This window comes from Vicugna pacos, chromosome 6, assembly GCF_048564905.1.
Source record: "Vicugna pacos chromosome 6, VicPac4, whole genome shotgun sequence".
Classification (NCBI taxonomy): domain Eukaryota; kingdom Metazoa; phylum Chordata; class Mammalia; order Artiodactyla; family Camelidae; genus Vicugna; species Vicugna pacos.
The window spans coordinates 29,308,383-29,334,490 of record NC_132992.1 but is presented as its reverse complement, the minus strand read 5'-3'; the positions used below and the strand labels follow the sequence as shown (position 1 = coordinate 29,334,490).

The window sequence follows — 26,108 nt, the reverse complement described above, 5'->3', positions numbered from 1 at the left end:
TGAACATCAGTTATACATGAGCGACAGGAGGGAAGGGGGCAGGACACAACCACTGAAGGAGTGACACAGCAACTGAGGACAGGACAAGCTGGTTAGAACCAAGACGGCAGCAGACTCGACTTCTAGTAGACCTTGAGCCTCACAGTGCACGCACAGGTGCCATGACAGCTCTGGGGCTGACCATTAAAAGCCAGAAAGTGGGCAGGGCTCAATTCCTGGAAATCTCTACCCGAAAGTAACTGGAGTAAGTCTCCGACGTTAGCATATGAAATTACCGAGTCCATAAAAACTAACAACTCAGCACCTCGTGGTCGCTCTCTCCCTTCCTTGCCTTCTCAGATGGCCCTTGCCGTCTCTGGAGTGTGCATCTCCTAAGCCACTCTCCCTTCTGAGTGTGACGGACCCCACTCGGTCTATGGAGTGTATATCTCTCTAAATAAACTTGCTTTTACTGTACTGTGTCTTGCTCTTGAATTCTTTCCCTCATGAGGCAAGAACCTATTCTCCGGCAACATTAGTTTGTAGTCTTTGGAAATCTGGCTTACCAACTTTTTTCCCCTTCAAAAATCTTGTCCTTTATTTTCTAAGCTTTCACGGGAATTACCAACAGTACCTGTTCTTCTAAGTGTGCAGTAGGAATTAAATGAGATACTGTATTAAAAAGTTTAGCAAAAGGCTTGGAATGTAATAGGTATTCAGTAATTATTAGATACCACCATTATCACCATCATATGAAGTTGTGAAGTGTGAGTGTTTGATAATCTGCTCGGGCAGTTGGTGATACGCTGATTTACTATTTGGATTATAAAGTGAACAGGATGGTAAGAATCTGTAACATTGCACAGCTGGGGTAAAAAGAAACATATCCAGGGCTTGCATAATACCTGTTTCTTGCATGAAGAGAAATCAAGCTTTCTATTTAACGCAGCAACAGAACAGGAGATGCTATGGAGAACTACCAACCACAGCAATGAGAGTCGTCCATGCTACCGAGAACTTACTCTGCCTTCTCAGACTCCACTCTTCCTTCTGCTTCATGAGCTGTTTTCATCTCTGCTGCCTAGACAAAAGAACAGTCAGTCAAGCTTTCCTCACTTAAATGAGTTCATGGTGATGGGCCGTATCACTGGCCATTTTCCTCTGCTTGGTCCCAGGTCCCAGTGGCTTTCCCTTGTTATGAGTCTGCTTTTCTCAGGACCACAGAACGTTAAGTGCCCTGCTCTGCATTAAGCTGCTGGGGAGAGATGCTAAGACAAAGATTTCAAGCTTGAAAATGTAACTGCCCTGTTATTACTCAACCCAGAGAGAAAACTTGTGCCGCGGCATGGCCAGAGCCCGGGGGCAGTGGTCCTACTGCTTCAGGGGGTCAGGGAGAGACGGAACACAAATCATCCCAGGTCCAGTCCAGACCCCGCTCCTCTCAGACAGCACTCCCGCCCTGTCTCCAATTCTCTTCCACCACCCCAGTCCCTCTGATGACTATTACACTTAGAGTAAAATTCAAACTCCTTGCCAAGGCCTGTAAGGTCTATTTGACCACAGCCTGTCTCTCCATCCTCATCTTGCATCATTTGGCTCATTTCCAACACAAACACCCAGACCTTCATGCCTTTGCTGGGACACTCCAAATCCTTCCCTGCACCGGGACGTCGGCACAAGCCCTATCGCCTGCCTGGACTATGACTGCCCTGGCTTCTACGTGCCTGCCATTCCTTAGGACCAGGATCAGATGTCACCTTCTCAGATGCTACTTGAGCACCCTACTTACAGTAGGGCCCACATTCACTCTGTAACACAACCTTGTTGATTTATTTCTGCATGTGCCACAATGGTAATTATTTATCTGATGCCTTCTTCCACTAGAAGTTCCATTAAAGCAAAAATGTTGTCTCTCTTGTTAACCAATGTATTTCTATGTCATAGGAATACAGCCTGGAATGAGTCCCTGTCATGTGTCAAACTCTGTTCTAGGCCCTGGGTTACACCAGGGAGCAAGACAGGGTAAATGAATTAATGTTGTCAGATTGCTGATGACTCTGATGCTTCCTTCTCCGATGGGCCAGACCAGATGGGACTCCTCTCCTACACACTTCCATAGCCCCTGAAAGTCCTCCTTCCTGTGTTCTTCACGCCTGTACTGACTTGTCCAATGTCTATCTTTGCCACTAAACTACGGGAACAATGCATTTCTCATTCACAACAGTATTCCCAGAGTCTAAAACACTGGCAAGTGCGTATTAACTATTCAATGAACATTAATGTAAAAACTGACTAAAGGCTGTCTTTGGGCTCTGAGCTCTTCACGCTTTCTCCATACTCTCTTTCCTGCTAGGATGATGCTGAGAGTTGGATGCTGCAACTCCCAGAGCTTTCCGTGGCCAAGGGGCTTGGAGTGACTGCTAGCTATTCAATTAATCTAGTTGACAGACTTGCAGTCCAAAATGGATAGTGGGTGCATCTCGAGGATGAAGAGGTCCCACGCATGATAAAACTCACTGGGCACTGCGCTAAATCATAGGATAAGCTCTGGACCTTTTAGGACACTGTAGAAGTAGTCTTACCAGAAAGGTCTCCTTTATGTATATCTTACATGCTTTCAGTTACTAAATGAACCTGTGCGCCATGAAACCAACCTAACAGAGGTGTGCAAACAAGTTGAGGGTCATAGATCGTCCTGTTTGAACTCTACAGTGTACACTGGAAAACCACTCAGCAATCAGAGATTGAGACAGCCATCTAGGTCGCGTCTCGCCAGACACGGCAGGGCTAGAACGATCAGATCCAGGTAATCACAGGAGAGCTGGCGTCTAATACAACGCTGGCTCCCAGGGAACTGGTGTCAGTACCGGTGGTAAGGGAGAGCGGCAAGCCTCTTTCTGGGGATAAGGAAAGATGCTAGAAACAAATCATGCTTACCTGTGCTTTCCTTTTCCTCCGTACAGCACTCTCTAACGTAGGGGGCTCATCCTTGCCGATGATCTCAGACAGGTCACCCAAACCCACTTCGGGCCCATGCTTTACGCCACCTTCTTTCTTAGGGTGGAATCCAAAGAGATCCGACATAACATCCGCATCGCCCTTCTCCCCCTTGACGAAGGGTATGAGTTCCGTGGTGATGCCCAGCTCAGGCCCCTCTGCCCGCTCAGCCTCCAGAGCATCATCGTGGATACCAAACTGGGTCGGGTCAGGCATGTCGCCCAGGATCTTGGTAACTCGGATGTTCTTGGCCCCTTCCACGAGGCCCCCTCCGAACACCGTGCTCCAGAGGATCTGAAAGATTCCTCCCAAGATGGCGAAGACCAACCGGAAGAACCCCATGAACAACATCCAGAAGAAAGAGAAGAACACCTTCACCAGCTCCTTGAGGCTCATCTTCTTCACCTTCCTGTACTGCTTCCTGAGGTTCTTCAGGGTGGCCCTCCTCAGAAAGTTGGCCACGTTCCTCCTCACCGAGGCACAGGCCACGGCAAATGCAGAGGCACACTCAAAAGTCTTGTCGTCCTCCTCTTCACCCTCCATCTCCAACGTATACGGAGCGTCTTCCTCGTCCTCCTCCTCCTCTTCTGGCCGGTCAGCTGAGTCTGACTCAGAGATCTGAGATGCTAACTGCATCTCAAAGATGGTATCCTCACAGAAGTTCACGAACAGTTCCATCTTCTCCTGCTCTCCGCCTTCATTGACGACGTCAAAGATGAACTGTCGCTTCGACTCCTTCACCTGGGGCTTTTCCCACTGAGTTCGACTGGACTCGCTGATCTCAAAGTAAACACGTTCAATTTTCTTGGCCCCACCCATGATCTCAATGCGTCCGAGGTATGGTTCGAAGTAGTTTAGTACACTTTCTGCTGGCTCCAATAGACACTTAAGGCGAGAATCATTCGGCATATGCTCTGAGAGGTTTGTCAACAACACTGCCACGTTAAACCCTATGTCCTTGGCCGGCTCATGGAACCGGTCCATAAAATCAATGTAATTAAACATGTCATTCTCATCAGCTTCTGCGCACGAGAGGAGAAAGTCAATCTCCGACTGCGTGTACTGTTTTTGCCCTTCCATGGCCTTCTGGAATTCCTTTTTAGAGATGATCCCTTTACCATCAGGGTCATATTCTTTGAAAGTGTCTGAGCTGGTTAAGTCTTTAAGTTTCAAGAACATGTCAAAGAATTTCAAGATCATTTCTACATTGGTAGAGGACTCTACCAGGGTGTCAACCATCTGCTTGCCAATAGTTCCATTTACCACATTCCCTGTGAGGCAGGTTCAAAAAGACATACAGATACATAAATAAACCCAAGACATCTCGTAACTGGTCAGGCAGATATTTCTCGAAGACTTATAGGCCAAATCGGTCAGCTCGTTTCTGACCGAGATGATTTGGAAATGGGTAGGAGGGAGCAGCAAGCCATAAAGACTACACCACTAGGAGCCAAGGGGGACGGAAACATGGGGAAGGAGGAGATGGCCGTAACAGAGCCTTTTATCTGGCCTGGGGCCTGGGAAGTGCTTTCCTCATCAGATTATCCGGGACACATAGGGGTAAGTGGTGTCCCTCTCATCCCCTTAGACCTAGGAGGGTGCCCAACTAGATGGCTGGCATACACACTGGCAGCCAGATGTCCTGAAAAGCAATGGGGAGAGGGAGAGGATAGGGAAGAGCAAAGCTTGGAGGTTTTCCCCAGTTCATTCTGGCTTTCCTATTGATATAAAATGAGTCTGTTTCAGGCTTTGTCCATCAGACCACGTGCCCCTCACTCATTTTGTTTTGTTTCTGCAAATTTGGCTTTCTAACCAACGTCACATGGCATCAGTGACCTGCCAGGAGGATAATCTGCGTGATTAGTACGGTTAGTGCTGGGACCAATTACGGTTGTGTGAATGCCTAGTTATACCAAACAGCCCAACCTTCCAGGAGGGACAGAAGCATCACCACCATGTCCTGAAGGAGATCCAAGAGTTCCTTCAGCAGCTCGATCTGACTGGAATCCTAGAACAGAAACAGGAGATACCCCTGAGCTATCTGATCCCTCGGCAAAGGGCAGGGCAGTGAGCAAGGAGAGCCTGCTCTGGGAAGGCGAGGTGAAGGCTGCATCCAACTCCAGAATGAGCTCCCTTCTCATGTGAATGCAGACGTCTTATCATCCGATGCTCTGTAGCAGCGGGTGGCTCACTGTAAGCAGGGCTCATCCAGCAGAGTTCCTTCTCAGCTTTCCTTTTATCAGTACAATGTGGCAGATAGACCAGTTGTTGTCCAAAACTACTGAACAACCCAATCCACCAAAGAGCAGTTAGGTATCTCTACTAGCTTATGTGGCCATTTTCCATGCTGAAGAATTACCAGTGAGCTTAAATTATCAAGGTTATAATCACCGAGTGGGTTCCCCTTTCTTTCTGGATTAATTTCAGTTCTCCTGATTCTAGTTGGTGGTGATCTTGGTGCCACTGGTCCCTTAGAGTGTTATATAATCAAGGCTATTCCTCCGGATGGTTTCGATACTAGTCTGTTTGGTTTGAATTTCGGCATTGCCGAGTTAGCTCTGCGCTTCATAGCTACGTCACAGAAGGGAAACGATCCTTGGAAGATTGGAGGGGGGGAATCTGAGGGTTGAGACTGAGAAAAGAACGCACCCTAGGTAAGATTTAAAAAACCCTCTCTTTCACAGACGGTCTCTCACAAAGACATGGTTTGTTTGGCCAGCCCTTCAAATTTCAGAGGGACTTTTCTCCCCTCTTTAGAGTCTGTCATAGCTACCCACAAAATATCACAGAAGGGCAGAATGTCAGAGTTAGAAGAGACCCCAGGGGTCATCTATTCTAACTCCCAGCATTTCATAGACAATGAAAGCAAAAACCAGAAAGGGGAGGTGACTTCCTGGAAGACACCAGTGAGGAGGTGGCAGGGTCAGAATCCTGTCTCCGGAGACTCAACGCTGCACTGCCCCACGGGGCTGATGTCGCAGGGGACAGATTGCTGCCAAATGAGCAGCACCCCCGAGAACGCTCTCCTCCCATAAGGCCAGAGTCAAAAGGGGAAAAATGAAAGGGTTAAACAGCACATTCCAGAAGAGAGAGGCAGATGTGACAGCCTTGAAAAGTTTAGATACACATCATTTAAATGAATGCTGCAAATGTTACACTAATCAGCCTGAAACACATCCTGAAGTTCTCCCTCATGTGTTGCCATGGAGAGAGGCGATCGACTACTACATACGCTGCATGGATTTATTCAAAATATATGCTCTGAGCGATTCTGATTCATCTTGCCAGAGAGATGGGGAGTGAGAAGGAAAGGCAGAGATGGGGAGGAGGGGAAGCCAGGGTGAGAGGGAAGGGACGTGTGAATTACAGAGACATGCAGGTATCTGACAGATCACACAGGGTGGTAGATCACGTTCATAAACTGCAAAACAGTGACAAGGAAGCAAATGAGGGGATTAGCACCATAAAAAGCAAGTGTTGAGGCAATTATGAAAAGGGTAGGTTGGTGGGACACGAGGGAGGAAGCTGCATCCATGCAAAAGCCTGTCTGGGACCCCCCCCCCAAGAGGCGTTCATTCCTGTCTCCCATTGAGACAGGTTTAAAAATGAGTTTAAATTTAAAAAGCCGTTTAAAAATGAGACCTATTGTGCATGGCCTTTCCAGGCACTTGGCCAAGCAGTCGCATCCACAATGGGGACACCAAGGGGCGGGGATTTAACTTAGCATTTTACGCCAATGACACATCGGGGAGCGGGGAACAGGCCACAGTACCTGAGAGAGTTTCATCTGCATGTTAGCAAACACGTGGAGGAAGCCGACCACCGCGTCCCACAGCCTGCTGTGGGCCAGGCTCTGCTGGTTCCCAATGCAGGGGCCCTGTGGACAGGGGGACATTCTTATTTCACTTAAGCATCATCTGACATCTGCTTATACGTGAAGAGAGCTGTTTCCGAAAGTTACATGTTTTGTAGCTCAGTATCTTCCCCTCCCACCCCTCTTCATAAGATTCTTCTGTTTCTTCCTAAATGGAACCGCACTATTTATTTATTTATTTATTTATTTTAAACGGAGGTACTGGGGATTGAACCCAGGACCTCGTGAATGCTAAGCATGCGCTCTACCACGGAGCTATTCCCTCCCACCCTGCACCCTGACCCCCACCTTCTATGTCTAGGAAAAAAACACTAAGAATTTCACAGTGCAGCAATTTTCAGAAATTTTCTTTTAGCTTCAGAATGAACCCTTCAAATAAAATCTTACACTCAAGAACAGTATTGAAGAGTGAAATGCTCTGGTTGAAACAGGACTGGACTGTACTCCTGCTAACTCTAACCCACACCGTGGCCTAAGAGGGGTTCTGAGGACCTCCAGGGTTCCACAGAGCACTTATAAAACCGGGCCCTCGTGCACCCATTGTTTTCAGACAAAGCTACACCTTAAATGTGATGACCACATGGCTATCTACTCAAGTGAAAAAAAAAAACCTGAATTATATTCCTAATGTTCAACTACTTTTGGGATCTTCTTATCACCTCAACATCAGGTATACCATCTCTACCTTTTCTGAAAGCCAAACAAAGAGGGATGACTCGATGACCAGTTTGGGTTCTCCATGTCAATAATCTTTCCTATTTTTGAAGATCATTATTGAACCAATGTTTCTTTTCTTTTTAAAAACAAATTATTTAGAACGCTTCTGCATGGAGACTTGTCTATGCTTTCTTATTTATTTGCATCCATAGGGACTCCACATATTCATTTTATGCTTTGAGTTATAGTCCAATACTACTTTATTTTGTAGCTCTACTTTTTCCAGTTTTGGCCACCTTTCAGTTGGCTCCTGTATCCCTCTGACAGACCCCCATCACTTTCTTGTACTGTAGGGTTCTCCAGGCTTGTCATGTTTGTCTCCTGTCCCAGTTCTAGGATCAGCCATTTCTCTAAGGAGCTCTGCTTCTTTCAATGGAGAATGGTATGAGAAACCAAGATCTGGGCACTAGATGCGCTTGTTGCTACTGGGGTATCATTTTTTTAAGCCCTCGTGGCTGACAGAGCAGCAGATGTACATGTGTTATACTAATCCATGTGTATACACATATCTATACATATCTCCATATGTAACCATCTGTATCTATGTTAAGATGAACACGAGTTTAGCACACGGATGTCTCCAACGCTGTTCCCACAGGGGTCGTCTAGTCTCCTCTCCTTGCTCATCTGTAATCTCCCACGCCAACAGTGAGAAACCTGGCTCACTTTCATTATATGCATAAATGGTTTCAGAATTATTCACACAAATCCCCAAGGGAAAAGCTTCAGCAACCAAAGTGCTTATGTCTAGGTCCTTTTGCCTTTGGTCTTATAGACTCTACTCATTTCCAAAGTTTCTTAGGTCAGCACCTTATTCCCCACCCCTTCAGTGAAATTGTTTTAAATATTTTTTAATATGTTTTTACATTCGAGGCTTCTGTCACATTCTGCCTACATTTCTTATCCTTAACTCTTCCTCATCATTTTTTCTATATTTTTCTACCCTTTAATCAACCTCCAAACCATGCTTCAATAAAAAGTTTCCAAAAGGAACACTGACACTATCTAAAGTTCTAGAAAATGCTTGACACAATTTCCAGGGAAGAGGTGAGCAGGAGAAACAGTGCCTGCATCCCTCCATCATGTGAGCCTCTTTAAAAAAATCACTGCTCATGGACCTGTGGTGTCTGATCCCGAGAAGCCTCTAGAGCCCTTTCTGAAACAAAACTGAGTGTTGACAGAAATTCACATTTACCCAAAACAAGCTTTTCTAGTACTTTTGGGTTAAATTCTCCATGGAAAATTCTGGAGATCAGGATGGGTTCTGCAGAGAGCAAATCGGATGCTTGTCCGATCTGGTCAACGATCTTCAGAGGTATTTCACACTGTGTGAAACTTCAGATCAGTCACCGGTTCCTAGGTTTATCTCCCCAGGTTCTTACAACCCTTGTCCAGCATGGGTCGATCTCTTCACTAGAGTCTTTCTTTTCAAACTGATAGTCTTAGTCTGTTGTTCATTTTATTTATTTATTTAAACGGAGGTACTGGGGGTCAAACCCAGGACCTTGTGCATGCTGAACACACGCTCTGCCACTGAGCTATACCCTCCCCACTGGTGTTAATTTTACTAAGCAAATATGATCTGACTGTGCCAGTTGGCTTATCACATGGATCTTAAAAAATCTTACACTACATCACAGAGGACCACGATAATGGCTACTGATTTCATAGCAAGTTACGTGTGAGGACATCCCGCCTCTACTTCTTTTCATAACAGCTGGACCACTGCACGCAATGAACAGAAGATGCTTTGAACAAAGACTGCTGCAAGATGGAGACATCCAACCTGAAATGTACCTGTTGATCTGACAGTCACTGCACTTAGGTTATGTGCTTCTAAAGTTACCTTTTCTACAGCGTTAATTTCTGACCAATTAGTAGGATCTCATGACTTTTCCTTTGAATCACAAGACTCAAGATGACATCACTTGTCCCTTTATTCCTTCATTCTCTCCATCAGTTCTCCTCCACTCCACTCTCCCAGCTTACTGAACACCCCCGACACATGGCACATACTAGATTAGAAAATTTTAAAACGAACAAGAAATGTTCCATCTGCAAAGAGATCTCAGTCTAGGTGGGAAAGCAACATGTGACTAGATAAATGCAAACCAAGTGTGAGGGCGACGTACAGGTCACAGTGGGGTCCATAAACTACAGCTTCTCATAGAGTGTAGGTACTATTGGTTCCTATTTACAGATAAGAAATACTGTCAGTGCTCGAGCTGGATACATGGTCGACCTGTGCAGCCAGATATTCTGCAGAGAATCTGGACTGTGTGAATGTTAAAACTATCGTCTGTGTTTTCAAGCATACACTCAATAGTACATACCTGGATGTATTCTGTAAGCGAATTGAAAATCTGCTTGGTGACCGCCAGAGCTTTAGAAAAATTGTGCTGTCCAGATTCATCAATGATGTCCTTCCCTGAGTAATACCAGTAGAAATCGCTGATTGATTCCTAAGAACAACAAGTAGAGTTTAGTATTTCTCACCTATCAGTCAGTGAAGCTAAACTCACTGCGTGGGAAGAGGACCGGAGAATCCTACATCTCTGTGGCCTCTGTGACTCTGTGAAGCAGCACAGAGCTATCTGAGCCCTGGCGTCTTTTAAGTACAGATATTCCCCCCCTCAGGAAGGAACAGATAGGGGAGGGGACAGCGTTCAGCTGGAACCGGGTGACCATATTATAGGACGATTTATTTGTAATGAAAATGTACATTAAAGATAATAATTATCATCCAAATAACTGTAACAGCAGAAGCAACATCACAGCCAACCCTGTAAGTGCCAGGCGTTGTGCTGAGTATGTTACAAAAACACACCTCTCCATCTTGACTACACCCTATAAGACAGTACAACCCATTCTACAGATGAGAACGTTGGAACATAGGAAGGTTCAGTTGACTGCTCCAGGTCATGAATGGGTAAGTGGCAGAACCAGGCTGAGGAATCAGCAAAGAGAAAAGAGAATCCTTTTATATGTTTGTATACATGGATTTTCTTATTATTTGGATTTTTCTGCAAACAAGCCACGTGACTTCTCAACATAACTTGTAAACTCATCTTATTCCCACCACCTTCTGTCCTCTTTTTCCTAGTGAACGTCTGTTCCACTTCATAGCTCTGGAGCACTGTGGCTAAGTTTACACTGGCAAACCTAAAGTAAATCAGCAGTTCATGATAGAGGATTCGGTATTTAACCACTCCCCCTCCTTCAGTCTTCAAAGTCACATTTAAGTGTGTGGCTTTGCGTAAGTGTGGGGACACAGATTACAGTACTTCCCTTACTGGGGCTGGACTGTCTCCCCGGCTGTCTCTGACTCTGTGTAACTGTCTTCAGTTTCTGGAAGTGTACGTGAGGCGCGCCAGCATCCAACGCCCGCTCACCTGCAGGCGCAGAAGGTAGTCCACGGTGCTGATGATGACGTTCACGGTGGTGGTGTTGCCCATCTGCGTCCGCAGGAAGTTCTGGAAGTCTGAGAACACCAGGGCTGGGTCAGAGCCCATCCGTGTCACGCCCGGGGGCAGGATGGGGGAAGGCCATGCCTTCCTGGCTAAGCTCAGAAGAGACGCACCATGCCAAAAGCCTGACAAGGGCACACTGTGGGGGTCCTGGCGGATTCTGCAGGACAGAGTTCCCTCTGCCTGGAACCCTCCCATCCCAGTGACACCAGAACCTGGACTTAATGAACCCTGAGGGCCTTGACCACAAGGAGTAGGTGTTTAGATTCAAGGACTGAAGATGCTGGAAGTAGCTTAGCATGAGTGGTACTAAATAGCATTGGCCATGATGTTAAAGGTCATTTTACACAGGGTTTCTCATTGAAGAATGCATTAACTGCTGTCCTTGAGTTAGCAACTGGTTGTATTCAATGTGGCAACCGGAAATGAATCATAATTTTGCACCTGAATGCTGTTTTCCCTTGACAAATCAATCTGTTCTACTTACCACTGTTATGTCCTTCACAAAGTAGCTGTAGGAATCTAAAGAGATCGCGTGTAAACTCGTCATTCTGCAGTACTTTTTCACCTTGAAAACACAGAATACTGGTGAGCATCTGTTTGGCTTCTTAACATAGAACCCCTTCCAATACACATGACAAAATGCCAAAGAGCTGTGCCAAGAGGGTGTGGAAGGGGGACTTTGGATGAATGATGATAAACCCAGTCAAACTAAGACTGAGGCGATGCCCAACAAAGCTAACGTTGTTGGCCCCAGGGTGCATTTGTAAGGAAAACGAGGAGGCTGATGGTAGTAATGGTTTACAGTCCATAACCCATGCTTTGGAAGATGGAAGACACTTCTTTAATTAAACAGCAAACTACTGAGTTAAACTCAAACATGCAAGCACCAAGCCTAAGATGCGTCTGTGCTGAGGCAATTAAATAAGATCCCTTAGGACTCACACGCAGGGTAGGAGCTCAGGCCAGAAACTCAAACTTACCACGCTCACGAACAATGACTGGTGATCGGAGAAAAACAGAAGAAGACACAGTAAGAAAACCACAAACGTCAAGAGAGACTGTCTTTAGCTACGGCTGGCTCTGGGAACACATCAACCTGGATGCGCTCTATCAAAACTAAGGGTAGAAACATCTTGCTGAAACTTAGCAAGTCCTTGTGGATTAAGTAGCAGCGAGCAGGGGCTCTACCTGGAAATAGTTAACTAGGATTTTAATCGGGAAGAGAGCAGCCTTCACCTTCCTGAGTTACTTACGTGTTCCTTCCTCAGTAACCATCCCCAGGCCTTCAGCTTTGTTCTGCCTCTCAAATGCATTCAAATCGAGGACACTTGTAACAGATGAAAGAAAACAAGGTTCAGGGCTATGCACACTGGGAAAACGGATTTCTAAATGTCAATATACCCATCAACTAAGAACGTCCTGTCCTTGTATTATCATAAACGCACTAACGCATTACAGCGCGGCTGAGAGCCTATGAGTCCCTGGGTTTGTGATGCCTCGAGCTCACAGTCCTCGCCACACGCAAGGACAGGGGTCAGAAACATTTATGGCGACTGTCACTGTTGGTCCAGTTTGAGTCCTTCCTCCTGGAGGAAGATTTAGAAAGGCTTTCCAAATAAAGAAGGAATCATCTATTTCTAAGATTTCTCAAGGGCAAGTTCACTTTAAACTCCACTAATTAATGTTCATCTCCCATGTTTACCTATTTTCTCTGAGAATCACAAGGAATTGTGGCTTTGAGTGCTTAGGATGAAGACCAATGGAGAGAGCTGCAAACGATCAGATTTTGAAGGGTCACACCCTTTTATTGCATCATTCAGGAGCCAACAGTAGCCAAGATTAAGCTTTCAAGGGGCAATGGTATCCCTAGATGTTCCTGAACCTGTGACAAGCTGGCTTTCATATTTGTCCTCACCTTCCTCAATCTTCCCAGTCACATCCACCACCAGATCCTACTTAGCCAGGAAGCCCTAGTACAACTACAAATCAATCATGAGGCTAATAATGATAAATCTCCAACTGGGGCTCACTGCATTTCTCTAATAGAGTCTTACTCCTTCCCCAATATGAACATAAGAACATAAGAACACAGAATCTCACAAGAATATTGATCTTAGGGAAGCGTATGGCTGAGTCCAGTAAGATTCTGCAAAACCTCCTCTTCCCTTCACCATCAGGCAAAGGAAGTGGCTATTGGATTGGAAAGACTACAGGGAAAAATCCAGCACCCCCTCTCCCTCTTTAGGGAGTCACATATGTTCTGCAATTTAGATAAATCTCAAAGAGATTTATTTACTCTTATTGTTGGGTTTTCCCAGATTCTGTAAAAAGGGTCTGTTCAGTAACACAAAACTCTCCTTTGATTTTGGTTTTGCTGTCAGAGAATATGGAAACAGGACACTTGGACACAGCTGCTTTGAAGCGTCACTTCTGATTCAGGAGACAATCTGTACGGCAGACATTTCTGGCCCTTACTCCATCCTGAAACACCCATTTCAAATGGTTTAATTTCCTTAATGCTTCATTATCTCACAAATACATATTATTTTTATAATCAACAAAAAGCCACTCAAATATCTTAAAATTCCTGTTAGAACTCAGTTGGCCTCTACAGGTATGTCACCTGCCCCTCTAAGCCATCATTATAAATGAGTTTAGCGATATTAAGTACTACAGACTACCAAGAGAACTCTCACAAGCTTAACTGAGAATTGCATAAGCAACCTGGAACTGCTTTAATCTCTGCCATCTTTGAGTCAACGTGTACAATTTGATCCTCAGTGAGTCGGGTCTGGCAACGCTACATTGTCTTTTCCTGAGAGAGGTAATAAACGAATTGGCTGTTGGTGGGGGAAAAAATGGAGGTGAGAAAGAGGGACTGCATTTCAGCTCAAATATGCTCTCTGCAACCCCAGGGTACAATATTTACCCGATTAAATATGGCTTGCAATATTACGAAGTCCACCAAAAAGGAACGTCCATCCTCCATGTTTTCAAATGGACCAATGTTTGAATTTTAAGAATTATTAATTGGAGGCAAATGAGCTAGATAATTATAGCTTTGACTGCCTTCAGAATGAGCTGCAGACTATTCAAAATACATGTGAATCTTGGAGAATAAGCTGACACTTTTCTTAGAAAGATGGGTGGCTTGTTTCTGAAATAAGCAAGTAGGGTAACCTCATGACTTCTGGTTACCTATTGTTCACGTGTCAGGGGCTCAGCCACGAGGGGAGGCTTACACCACCGGGTAATGTACGTGGAAAGTTTAACGCTTTGTTTTTTAGACAATGTCAAAATGTTCCCATGTCAGGATGTACCTTTGTCAAAAAGGATGTGTCAAAATATGTACCCACTAAATACCTATTCAGGCTCAACGAATTGTTAAGGATAGTGATTAACAAAGTGCCTAGTGGGTCTAGTGAACACACAGCCTTGAGTTTTCCTTAGGGCTTCCTCCTTTTTTCCATTATTTTCTGGTTTGACTTTTTTGAGTGTATATGTTTAAGAAAAACACTCAGCTTCAAAGAAAACAAGATAACAAAAAAGGAGGTAAGGGCAATTAAAGCACCAAACAGGCGTAGGGATGTGTGTGTGTGCAGATTACATTTTCTACTCTGAATGCTATTCAAAGGTAATGTCAAAGGCTGGAGGAACAATGCTCCATCCTCTTAGCTTTCCAAAGTAGGTACTCCTTTCTCAGTAATTCCAAGATAAACTAGTTTATTTTGTGGCCATCCCCACCCCATCCTCCTACCCCTGAATAATAAAGAGGTTAAAAAAAATGCAATGGGTGGTTTCCCTGTATTTACCTGCAAGACTGCATAAGACCAGAAAGGCTTTGAAAGAACCCAGCATCCTTCTTCTCCTTTAGGTAATCTAACATTTTCTGCAAGGGAGACACATTTAAAAAGGAAAAACAATGAAAACTATGGCACAAATACTGACCCTCTTGACTGTGACGGACAGATGGCAGGTCCCAGCCAGGCACGCAACACCAAGTCAGACCCAGGGCGGTGGTTTGTAACCCTGGGTAAGCATCACAACTCTCCACCTGTGGACTAAGCCTTCCACGTGCTCAGCCCCGCCTCTGCTCATGGCACCAGAATCTCTTAGGGCGGATGCTCTATTTTGTGAAGGGCCACTGGTATTGAAAGTATAGTAGATCTTTGACATTCATAGATTTGCGGTCTGAAGTCTCTTCTTTTTAGGAACAGGTGCCGGGACTGTGACCCAGTCATGTTTACAGTTGCTGAGGTGTAATCTGAACAGCTCATGCAAGGTGTTTCATGCACCGGAGCAAGTAGCTTAGCTAGTAAATGAGCCTAGCTGAGAGCTCAGTATCTCTCTCACAGTGAGACTTAGCTTCCTCTGTTCTTTGTTACTGGGAAGCCAGGAATTTCATCTGACATATTAAAAAAAAAAGTTTTTCTTTTTTTTTTTGTAAAGGCTCTGTAAGAAAGTTAACTGATGGGTTGGTGACGGAAGAGAACAGAAAGTGTGTGTCTTTGAAAATGGTAGCTCTTAATGGGAAATTTGTTTGGGATAAATTAAAGGCTGGGAAAAATTACGTGCAATAATGGTAGTTCTGAATGTGGGGATTCTCAGAGGCTCTGGGATATAACCCTCGAGAAAGCCAAGAGTCTCTGAAATTTCATTTTCCTGTGCACACAGATGCTTTCATTTTTAGCCAGAGCCTGGAGTTCTCAGGAGACAGTGCATTTCTGTCTTCTGTAGCCAGTTCCAAATCTGATTGCTGAATGCATTCCAGGTGCCAGGCACTCCACTGTATGTCTCTGTGTGTTGTCTCATTTAATGCAGGGGTTTTTAGTTGCATTATTCCCTGCTACACCCTCACCCCTAGAACAGAGCCTGGCCCTACTGCATAGTCAGCAATCACTAAACAGCCGTTAAATAAATGAATAAATATATGAATGAACACAACAGGTGTGTGGGGTTGGTTATGAACCTCAACTCAACTGATCAGGCTCCTTGCTCACAATAAGACAGCTAGTAAGTAGAAATAAAAATGTAAGGCTTAGAAAACTTCCTCTAGAGCATATTTCTATAGAAAAGACATCAGCTAATGATGAAAAGAAGGAAATGCCTTTCTTTTTGAACCCTGGGTAAACCTTCCCTGTTCCCAGCTACTCAGATATGACTGGCCACTAAGGACAAACGCCAGTCAAGGTGATTCTGGGTGGACACCTCGGCAGCACAGTCAATATCTCTTCCCGGTAGTGTGACAGCTGTCAAGTGGGAACAGCGCAGGAGGTCCGCACCCTGTCCGGGGAGTCCCCATTACCTGCTGCACGCTGGCGTTGCCCCCATTCAGGATGGCGATCCCCAGCTTCAGCGTCTCAACCACCATGGGGCTCATCTCACCTGCCGTGGTGAAGAGTCAACTGAATCACCAAGGAAACAGAGGGTCAATCACGCCGACTGGGCTTTATCCGTATAAATAATGGCTTCACGTCACAGTGTGACATCTCCGTGGGAGCTGCAGGGGCCCGTGCAGGCACCCCAGGAATCACCTTTGCTGGCGCTGATCATCTGAAGGACCATCTCTGCGGCTCCGCGCTCGTGCAGCCGAGCCTGCTGATAGAGGGTTTTCTGCTTTTCCATTTCTTTCTCCTGGAAAAAAGAAAAAAAAGGGAAGGTAAAAATTTGTTCACCCTCAGGGGATTCATCCTGATCAAGTGAGTTGAGAGAGATCATCTCTACTTGCCTCAGAAGGCAACACACACAATTTCAAACAAAGCCGACCTCTCAAGTTCATTTTTAGATGCCGCCCGGCTTTCCAAAACTGTCTACCCATAATTCACTCACATTTTGATGCTAAATTTTCTACTTTTTGTACTGACAGGTAACACAGTCCATTCTCCTGTGATGCTATAATTATAAGAAGTGACCCCAGATTAAAATGTGTTTGTTTTCAATGTTCAGTCATACAGGAAAACCCGCTGAGGGGTCAGCGGGGGTCTATCTGCCTGAGTGTAGGAACCCCCAGCTTAACCAGAATGCTCAGACCACACATAACTGAGACTCCACAAGATAGGAGGTGCTAGAATGTCCAGGCTTCCCAGAACTGTAATTACATTCATGTACTTCTACTGTTGGATACTTCGTCTATAAAACAGCATGAGTAAACGAATATAGTATTATCTTGAGAGATGCAGGGACCGGCACTGCCGCAAAATCGTGATCGTTATTAAATACATTTACAGAATAACAGTGCAAAAGCCATCCAGTGTCTCCACTGCTTTGAATTTTCCCTTTGGAACATTTGAATTTGCCCTTCTGTGGCCCCTGTTCGAAAGATGTAGGAGGTCTCCCGGGAGAACAAAGCTGCGTGGCCGTCGGCTGACTGGCTGGCGGCCTGCTACCTTTCACTCGGCCGAGAGCTGGACAATGACCACACTAATGGGTGTGCCTGCCCAGGCTGACTTGTGCATTTGCCACCAGACACACAGGGTAGCTGAACTGTCAGCACCCACCCCTGAAGGCCCGCCTGTTGACGTCAATTTTTAAAAAATTTTTTATTGAAGTGTAGTTGATTTACAATGTTAGTTTCGGGTGTTCTATACTGTCCTCCACAGTGGCTGCACCAATTTACATTCCCGCCAACAGTGTAGGAGGGTTCCTTTTTCTCCACACCCTCACCAGTATTTATTGTTTATAGACTTTTTAATGATGGTCATTCTGACTGGTGTAGAGTGGTATCGCATTTGACTTCAATCTTAGTCAAAACTTACTTCAAATGTTTTTTCCTTGTCTTCCTCCTCTTCTTCGTCCTCCCCACTCTGACAACTCTGAATTCCATGGAGCAGGGAGAGAAGACAGACAACCAAATGAAAGGGGAGCCTAGTGAACGAGACTCGATTCGACTATGTGAGGCCAGGGGAGGGGATGTGACTCATGGGCACCCCAGGACCTCAGCACTCTGTAAAACCAGGAACATTCTGACCACTGCAGGGCAACATTCTACTCTAAACACCACTTTTGCAGTTACCAAGGGGTTCAGAAATGAGAAAGGGGAACACTGAGATCACACAGGCCATGGAGACCGATCTGGTTTAACCACAGAACTCTTCTACTGAGTCAAGTTCTGGTGTAAATAGAGAGACAGGAGTACAGGGAGCTGGTGCTTTGTCAACAGGAACCAGGGGCTCGGCCATATGATGAGACAAACCCAGGATGTGACTCCCAAAATGCCCCTTCCCATCATGAACTGTACAACGCCTGGAGCCCACGTCACGACCCAGTCCCAGGCCTCCCACTCAATGCGACAGTTTCTGTGTGCCTGAAGAGGTCCAGGGGAAGCGGAAAGACAGACAACGGGCAGAAAACCCAGGCGTACCTTGGCCATCATGCTGGAATAGGACGTGTACAAAGGGTCGTTTTCCAGTTTGCTGGAAAGAATGGAGAAAATATTTAGCAGGCTACCTTTGGACTCGGCAGAAAAGACTAACTGCTGTATAAATCTCAAGTTAAATGAACTAGCGAATGAATGAGAACCCCCCCCCCCAGATTCCTAGAAACCACTCTGAAAATCTGGGTCAGCATTCAGGAATTCAGTGACAAAATGACAGTTTCAGGCTGCTTAATCTTCAGACTCAGTGTCAGGCGTTATGATGAAAGGGTCGTGGCTTATCTAGTTCCTCTAGAGGTTCCTTGATGGCCAACAACAGGGCAGGCCAGAAGGGCTGCTCAAATCTGGCATCCCCTCTGCGCACACGGCCACCTGCTGGAGGACTGTCTTGGGTGGACACAGCCGCGCCTGTGCCTGGGATGAGCAGGGTGCCCTGGGGGGCTGACCTCCTCTCCGTGAGAGCGTTGCGGCTGAAGTGGAGAATGATCTGATGAAGTGGGTCTGGCTGCTTTTCCGTCTCCTCCTCCTCCTCCTCTTCCAACTTGGGGGATTTCTACACAAACCAAGGCAGACAGATTTTAGGCATGGGTTTCAGCACGTGGCACCGCACCGCCCGCGAACAGAGAAGGTAAAAGCACCAGGCACAGAGCGCATCAACTCAAAGCACAAAGAGAAACCACTGCGTCATACGTCTATTTCAGGACACAAGCCCTAAGGATGCAAGGTTTGGGAATGAAGTAGATCTTTTTCTCAGCCAGTCAAAGAAACTCATTCCAATTTGGGGTCAAAACAAAACGAAAGGAAAAGCAAAAGCCTGACTGCAGGGGAGGAGCTCCAGACCCCGGTCAGCGGAGCTCTCATGCAAGCTCTGGGCACCCGCGCTCAGGGGGGAAGCCCTGAAGAGCCCCCCCCCCCAGGCGGCATCTCTCGGCCAACACCTGACCTTCCTCTTGGAGAGCTGGGCTGGAAACGGGGGGGGGGGGCAAGTGTTACAAAGCCCTGGGGCCGTTCTGGGATCTACTACTATTCTAGACTCCACCCAGCAGGACATTTTTCCTTCCGGACCTCACCCCTCACCCTGAGAGCATTGCTGTTCCCGAGAGATGCCCTCTCGGAGCCCTGAGCCTTGCAGCCTCTCCTCTCACCAAGCCTTTTCTCCACCTCCTGTCACAGAATGGAGAACAGCAGCTGCTGCCAGAGGTACAGGTGGATTTTCCAGCAGTGGCAGACCCAGCTGGGGGGGGGGCCCTGTTCAGTTAATTGGTGTGAGCTACACAGGTTGTGTGAATGGGTCAGAAGGATGGGAGGGTTGAAAGGATGTTCACTGTCAACTTCACACTAATGGAGAGAGTGGGAAACCAAGCACCTGTCTTTCTCACTGACGGGAATGTATGAAAAGAACGAAGGGCTGGAAGGAAAATGAGGGGAAAAGGATGAAAGGAAAAAAAAAGGAAGAGGAAAAGAGGAAAATAAACGGAAAGACGGGAAAAACAGAAAGAGAAAGAAACACAGAAAGAGTAAATATGAGAAACACAGGGTAAGACTAGTGGAGACAGTAGGGACGAGAGAAAAAGATGAACAGAAAAATAAGGAGAAAGGAAAAGAACGAGGTCCTGGCCAAAGGAGAGGAGGGTTTATTGTCTCTCTGAACGAGGACGACGCTCAGTGGTGCTGCTGAAATAAGCTTTTCCCCTCACGTGTTGTTTCAAGTAGTTTTAGAGCATGGACCTGTTAGAGATGGGGTATGGCAAACTCCAGAAGGGCCAACTACAGAAATGTGAGATGTAGGAAGGGGACTTAGATGTGCCTTCCCCAAAGCAGAGCTACTGACCAGAAATGCAGGGCTTTGGCTAGGGTGGGCTGGCCTCCCGCCATCAAGGGTGCTCAAATCTTAGCATGAACTTCCCAGAGCATGGTTGTGCATCCCACGAAATATTAGTTGTGAATGATGAGGAGGAGGATGCACACAGGACTTCCACGTGACATTTATCCTCTGGCTCTTATCACTATTAGCAGGGCTTCCTCTGACAACTTTTCCAGTTAGTTCCTTTCAAAGGTCTATGCCCGATTTGTTGTGAATCTTAAACGGTCATAACGCACACACAAGAATACAGAAATCAAATTCATTCGCACCCGTTATCTGCTGCCAGTTGAGTCAGTACTTACAGCCAAATCCTGTACTAGTTTCTCTTCAAAGGAATACTCCTCTGTTTCTATCCAAAATCTCTGATAGCCATGGAGGAAGAGGTTAATAGAGCGGTGCCTGAGCGGAAGGGGTGAGAGTGAGGTCAAGAGGGGTCCACGGGACACCTGGTTTTAGTTTGGGTGGTTAACGGTTAGTAAGCAGTTTTGTACAATTCTCATCTTCTGATTGGTCAGGGGGAGCCAGGAGCACACTGAAAGCATTCATTTCAAAGAAACCAGAACCCTCCAATATGGCAGCTCCTGAAAGCTGGGAACACCTTCTCAATGAACTAAAAACCATCAGCGCAAGGCCCGGAGGGAGCGGTCATCCTCTTACCAAGATCTTACCAGGTCTTTATCACCTTTGCCCTCTAATGAGAAAGCATTCATTAGGCCGAGGAACGGTCCTAAAGTATCTGCTCAATGTGGCAGTTTGGTTATTCCTTTTGGCCAAACACCTATCCAGGTCATCCAATCTAAATCGTGCTGATGGCAAGCGATTTAAGTCTCAGATACACTGAAAACAGCAAAGTGTGGCTTCTTTACAGGGCTTCAGAGGGACCACAGCTGCAAGGTGCTCCAGCTTCTACTTGGGAAGCAAGGCCTGGGTGTGATGCACTCACTGGCAACCTTCTTCATGCCTCATGGGTTCTAGAGGTGGCCCTGGTGTCTGGGAACACTGAACAGACTGGCACAAGCCACTTACTCCCTGTAAGCCAGGATTGACTTCCGGGAACACGAGCCACTGATGAGCAGGTAAGTGGTCACCCAAACGTGAGGAAAGAAGGAAGGTCAAGGTTAAGACCAGCGTCACTGAGCCCTGGTCATGGCTTCTGGTAGAACATGGCCCCTACCATCTTTCTTCCAAATCTGACCAATCAGAATCCTTTTAAAATTGTACAAATTTGTGTTTTTATGGTCAGGCTAAATCATGGTCAAGAAAGGAGGAGTGTGCAGAGAATGAGGGGGGTCTCTCCACAGGTTACATTACCATTAAAATGGGTATAAGCCTGTCATACTGAGTTTTTTCATTAACCTTTTCCAGCCAAACCCGTTGAAAGGTGATCAGGAAGAAATTGTTAATTTTGTGTCTGGGGAAAAGCATACAGGTTTTCTTTTAAAAACTTACATCAGAGAAACTATTTTCACATAATAAAATACATCCCCTTAGCCCTTTAGTTTGGAAGACTCCGTGCAGTTTAGATCCTCACAAGACGGAGAAAAGGAGTGGTCGGCACCACTAGCTTCTTAGCTTTTATTGTTGCTGTTACGAAATCTACATGTAATCCTCCAGGCTAGGGGGGAATCCAGGGCAACCCCTCTAAAACAGCTGGGTTAGGTGTGGGCCACGTTTTATCAAGGACACGGGGATTCCTGGACCTACTATTACCCACTCTGGGGTAGGACGGCTGCAGGAGCAAGCCAAACAGTAAAGGATGGTACTAACATTTTCAGTAGCTTTAGAAAAAAAAATGCTTGTTTTTGAGAGATGGAATTGCTGCCCAGCTGGCCCTAGAGACGTGTGCTTAGAGCTGAGCCCTTCTGGAGCTCAAACTAGCCCAACCTCAGACACAGCTCTCCACCCAGGGCGGGGGAAGGAAGCAAATGCCTCCTGCTGTTTTCCCACTTCTACTAATGAACAGACCAAAGTCCCGTGCATTCTTGCCTTCTCTATGGGGCTATACATTTCACTTTTCTGCCAGGACTTCAGCAGCCTCCAAGCCCATGACTGCCTGACTTCATTTTTCAGCTTTTTATTAATGAATTCTACTTGGTTTTTGGCACCACACCCCATTCCAGAGACACTAGCCTGCTTTCTCAAGAGACCTTATGAGCAGGTGCTGCAGAGGCCACGATTCTTCACCGTCTTCAGAGACCCTCACCAGGGGAGCTCAGCTGGCCAGTCAGCTCGGGACAGGGTTATGGGACACTACGGACAAACGATGGCCAGGATGCACAATTCGATGAAAGCAAAATGTCAAGCACAAGAATATTCTTTCATCCGATTTTCCAAAGAAGCACATTTATTTACATGGGATTCAGAATTTACTTGGCCAAGTCCATTTATTTTTCTTGAGCAGGTGAGGATACTCCTATTGATTTGAAAGTTGATGAGACAGTGCTTGATATTCAACTACCAGCTTTGATTATGGATCAAAGGCCCAAACTTACTGACTCTGCAGTTGGTCTGAGGATGGGAATGTTACCAGATCACCAACGGCACTGAGTCAGTCTCAGTGGTCAACACTGGCCTGCTCTCTACCGATGCTCTGCCCTATGTTGACACAGCACACCCGTTCACACATATTCCAGAAAAGCCTTCACGTATTTTTGACATCAGAATATAGAATAATCAGGTAAAGGCATCATGCCCATGCCTGGCCTCCTGGGACATCTCTAACCAGTGCCCTTCTTTAATCTTAAAGGCAAGTATTTCACACTAAAGGATTCTCAGGTGACACTTCGGTACCTGCTGAGAAAATGTAGTAATTTTGGTGTCATCCAAGTAACCGAACATGGAAATATTGTTTGATCTCTGGATGGAATTTGGGGTTAAGTATTTTAGAAAACAGTTCCCTTTCTTCAGGGTACCTTTACATCCTTGCAAAGACTCCTACCTAAATAAAAACTAGAGAGGTTCCATGTGCTCATGTGGCTGAGTCTACAGTGCAAAATGGGGAGCTGAGGCAGGCTTGGGGGCACTAGGGAGTCTAGGTGAGTTTTCAGCTTTTATGCTTACCTTGATGACCTGAGTAGGCCGTTACACTACATGCAGACTGTTATGGCTCCATGGGGGAAGGACTCCAACCAAATTCTACCCTTGGGATCATGAGTGTCAGGGCCAGAAGAGGGCACAGATGTGGGAGGATACCTTAACTCCCATCTCTGACTCACACGCCAGGAGAAAAATGACAGACTACTTGCCTGGGCAGGTTGTAGAGAGGGGCCATCCTGAAACAGGCCACCACTGCCCGTTTCCGCTGCTTTGACAGCAGTTTGTGCCAGACTGCCTTCTTGGACCTCAAAGGCTGTTCCACCTGAGAAGAAAATCACATGGGCAGGTAGGTGCACAGTGGGCTGATCTGGGTGGCAGAAGACAGTCACCTCAGCCTAGACTTCTCAGCCCTGGATGAATTTTGATTTCTCAACTGTAGTTAGCAAAGGTGCCCAGCGGTAGATGATTCAGTTTGGGGAAGTCTCGGGTTTTCCTTCTCCCAACTGCTTTTGGTGGTTTCTTGCGTCACAGCAGCTTTATAAATGAGTAGCAAACTTGAATGGGCCATTTGAGCTAATGGCCAAAAATCTGTAAAGCACTGGGAGGGTTAAGCATGGAGGAGTCTCGCTACCACAAGGCACCAAGATGACACTTTGGGGTGAGCTGGGATGATCCTTGCTCCTTGCTGTCTTATGAGGGTGCTTTTAACTAAGGGCTGAGGGTGGAGAGGAGCTCTGTGTTCTTCAAGGTAGTCTGGCTCCCTCAATCCTCAGGGCAGATGCTACTTACCTGCTCCAGGTGGAAGACAGCTGCTGAAATTCTCTGCACACGCTCCACTGTCTTTTCTGGGTTGGAAGGTTCTTCACTCTTCAAGACATCTTTGTACAGGTTCAGCTGCCACTTTACAGCTGGGTCATCAGACTGCAAATTGAAGCACACACAGGAGATGAGCAATCTCTTATACCTCTTGTATCAAAAAAGCCTTTCACTCCCAACTTGGTTCCACAGTAATCAAGACTCTTTTCTATTAATGCCTCTCTCATTGTCCCTGCAATCTGTTTCTGGAACACTGTAGATGATTTATAGGAACTTCTCTTTCTAGCCTATATGTCTCTTAACCTTTCTGTCATACTTCCCTTCCCTTTCTATTTGTGCTGCATTATGATATCCTTAGATCAGTCTTCCAATTCATAAATTCTCTTTTCAGCTACATCTACCCAGTTTTTTAACCCATAAATTGGATTTTTAATTTCACTATTTTTCAATTCCTTAAATCACTTCGAGGTCTTTTTCAATCCCACTTCCCCTCTCCTTTATAAAACATAATGTCCAAGTCTTACTTTATGGTTTATATTGCTTCCTTTATCTCTTTAAATATTTCAAACGTACTTTAAAAATTCCTTTCTGTAGTCCTTTAGGCTTGACTTCTTCCTTATTTTCAGACTCTCTAATGGTGGATTTCCTGTCACGCTTTGTTTGTTTATTTGTTTTATATGAACTTGTCTTTGGGAGGAGTTTTGTTTACTGGCATCTCAGCCCATATTCTAGCAGGTGGAGAGTCCCTAAGTGGTTTTATGGCTGTTTTTGCAGGAGATTCATGGGTTTCACTGATTCAAGGCTAATTTTATGTAAGCTTCTTGCTCTGCATTTATGCACAGCGTGGAAAATTAGGCAACACACTCTTAGGTTATTAAAAACTCCAGCTCCTACAATACGGATTTGGGCTGGAGAGCTCTACAGGTTTCTCCAACTGCATCATCGTCTCCTCACTACCATAATTTAGAGTGCCTTTTTTTTTTTCTGGCATTTAGAATTTCTTTTTACTACCTTTTTTGTGGTATATTTTACCCTCCATTCCTATACGTCTGAGATGCAAAGAAGAGGCTCATTTGTGCCAGGTTAGTCTTGCATCTTAGAGCATAACATAGTGCATCTGAGGAAAGAGTTGTTCAGATTTGCAATCCTGGAAAAAAATCTCAAATAGCTTTAAAATCAAAATTGGTCCTGATTATTTCAGTGGATTTCTTTTTTTTATATACAAACTCAGATCCCTGGAGCTGGAAGTGCCAAAACTTCCCCCAGGTGTCTGCTTCACTCTTTAACAAGCCTCAGAGTCGGTAAATTCTGTGTCTTAATCTAACCTCCCTGCTTGGTTTGATGTTCACACAGTGGGAGGGGGGAAGACATGTTTTATTGGGTGTCTCTTTGCATCCTCTTTGGAATAGCCAAGAAAGAACAAAAATTAAAGGCAAAAAAATTTAAAAATAAGGGCAAAGAGCCGGTCCTACCAACTAAACACAAGTACTCTGACACTGATTTTAGAAAATATTTTTCAAAGAAACATGAGTAAACCAAGTGGGAGGATGGCACCCTGAAGCCAAGAAGGAAGCCTCTGTGAGTTCTCATTGCTTTCCTGCCGTATCACCTTTTCCTGCAAGTGCAAGTTATTCCGCAGATGTTCCTTCACCTCTTCATCTGTATCTTTCTGTGGAAAGAGATGTTAAATTTTATTTCTATAGGTCACTATGGAAATATAAAGCAGGGTACAGGGATGCACTGAGAGCCAATGGACAGTTTTCCTGGGATCTTTATCACATGGACAAAAGAAGAGAAATGACAGAGACTTGTCCCAAAGGGCCTGTGCTGACTCCCAAGTCAGCTGTGAAGACGAGGACGTGTTCCCTCTGTGCACCTTGGCTTCCGTTCATTGCTTGTCAGGGCAGGAGGACTAACCCTTCAGGGGCTGAGCATCGATTACACCACCTGCATTACATGCACAGCCAAAGCAGACGGGCGACT

General features: G+C 45.7%; 1 protein-coding gene across 1 annotated transcript in view; it reads right to left on the bottom strand.

Annotated features, from left to right (window-relative positions):
- The window catches only part of RYR3 (ryanodine receptor 3), a 195,396-nt gene that overhangs the window by 22,147 nt on the left and 147,141 nt on the right, over positions 1 to 26,108 (bottom strand). Inside the window, exons 45-63 of the mRNA XM_072962745.1 lie at positions 25,735 to 25,794; positions 24,099 to 24,230; positions 23,519 to 23,631; positions 20,576 to 20,672; positions 18,856 to 18,962; positions 18,398 to 18,449; positions 17,793 to 17,849; positions 16,572 to 16,671; positions 16,343 to 16,422; positions 14,850 to 14,926; positions 12,291 to 12,364; positions 12,018 to 12,035; positions 11,522 to 11,602; positions 10,960 to 11,048; positions 9,901 to 10,029; positions 6,749 to 6,853; positions 4,903 to 4,984; positions 2,917 to 4,247; positions 1,002 to 1,060 (exon numbers count right to left, since the gene is read on the bottom strand). Coding sequence (XP_072818846.1) covers positions 1,002 to 1,060; positions 2,917 to 4,247; positions 4,903 to 4,984; positions 6,749 to 6,853; positions 9,901 to 10,029; positions 10,960 to 11,048; positions 11,522 to 11,602; positions 12,018 to 12,035; positions 12,291 to 12,364; positions 14,850 to 14,926; positions 16,343 to 16,422; positions 16,572 to 16,671; positions 17,793 to 17,849; positions 18,398 to 18,449; positions 18,856 to 18,962; positions 20,576 to 20,672; positions 23,519 to 23,631; positions 24,099 to 24,230; positions 25,735 to 25,794 — 2,843 coding nt within the window. The remainder of the gene's footprint in view (positions 1 to 1,001; positions 1,061 to 2,916; positions 4,248 to 4,902; positions 4,985 to 6,748; positions 6,854 to 9,900; positions 10,030 to 10,959; positions 11,049 to 11,521; positions 11,603 to 12,017; positions 12,036 to 12,290; positions 12,365 to 14,849; positions 14,927 to 16,342; positions 16,423 to 16,571; positions 16,672 to 17,792; positions 17,850 to 18,397; positions 18,450 to 18,855; positions 18,963 to 20,575; positions 20,673 to 23,518; positions 23,632 to 24,098; positions 24,231 to 25,734; positions 25,795 to 26,108) is intronic.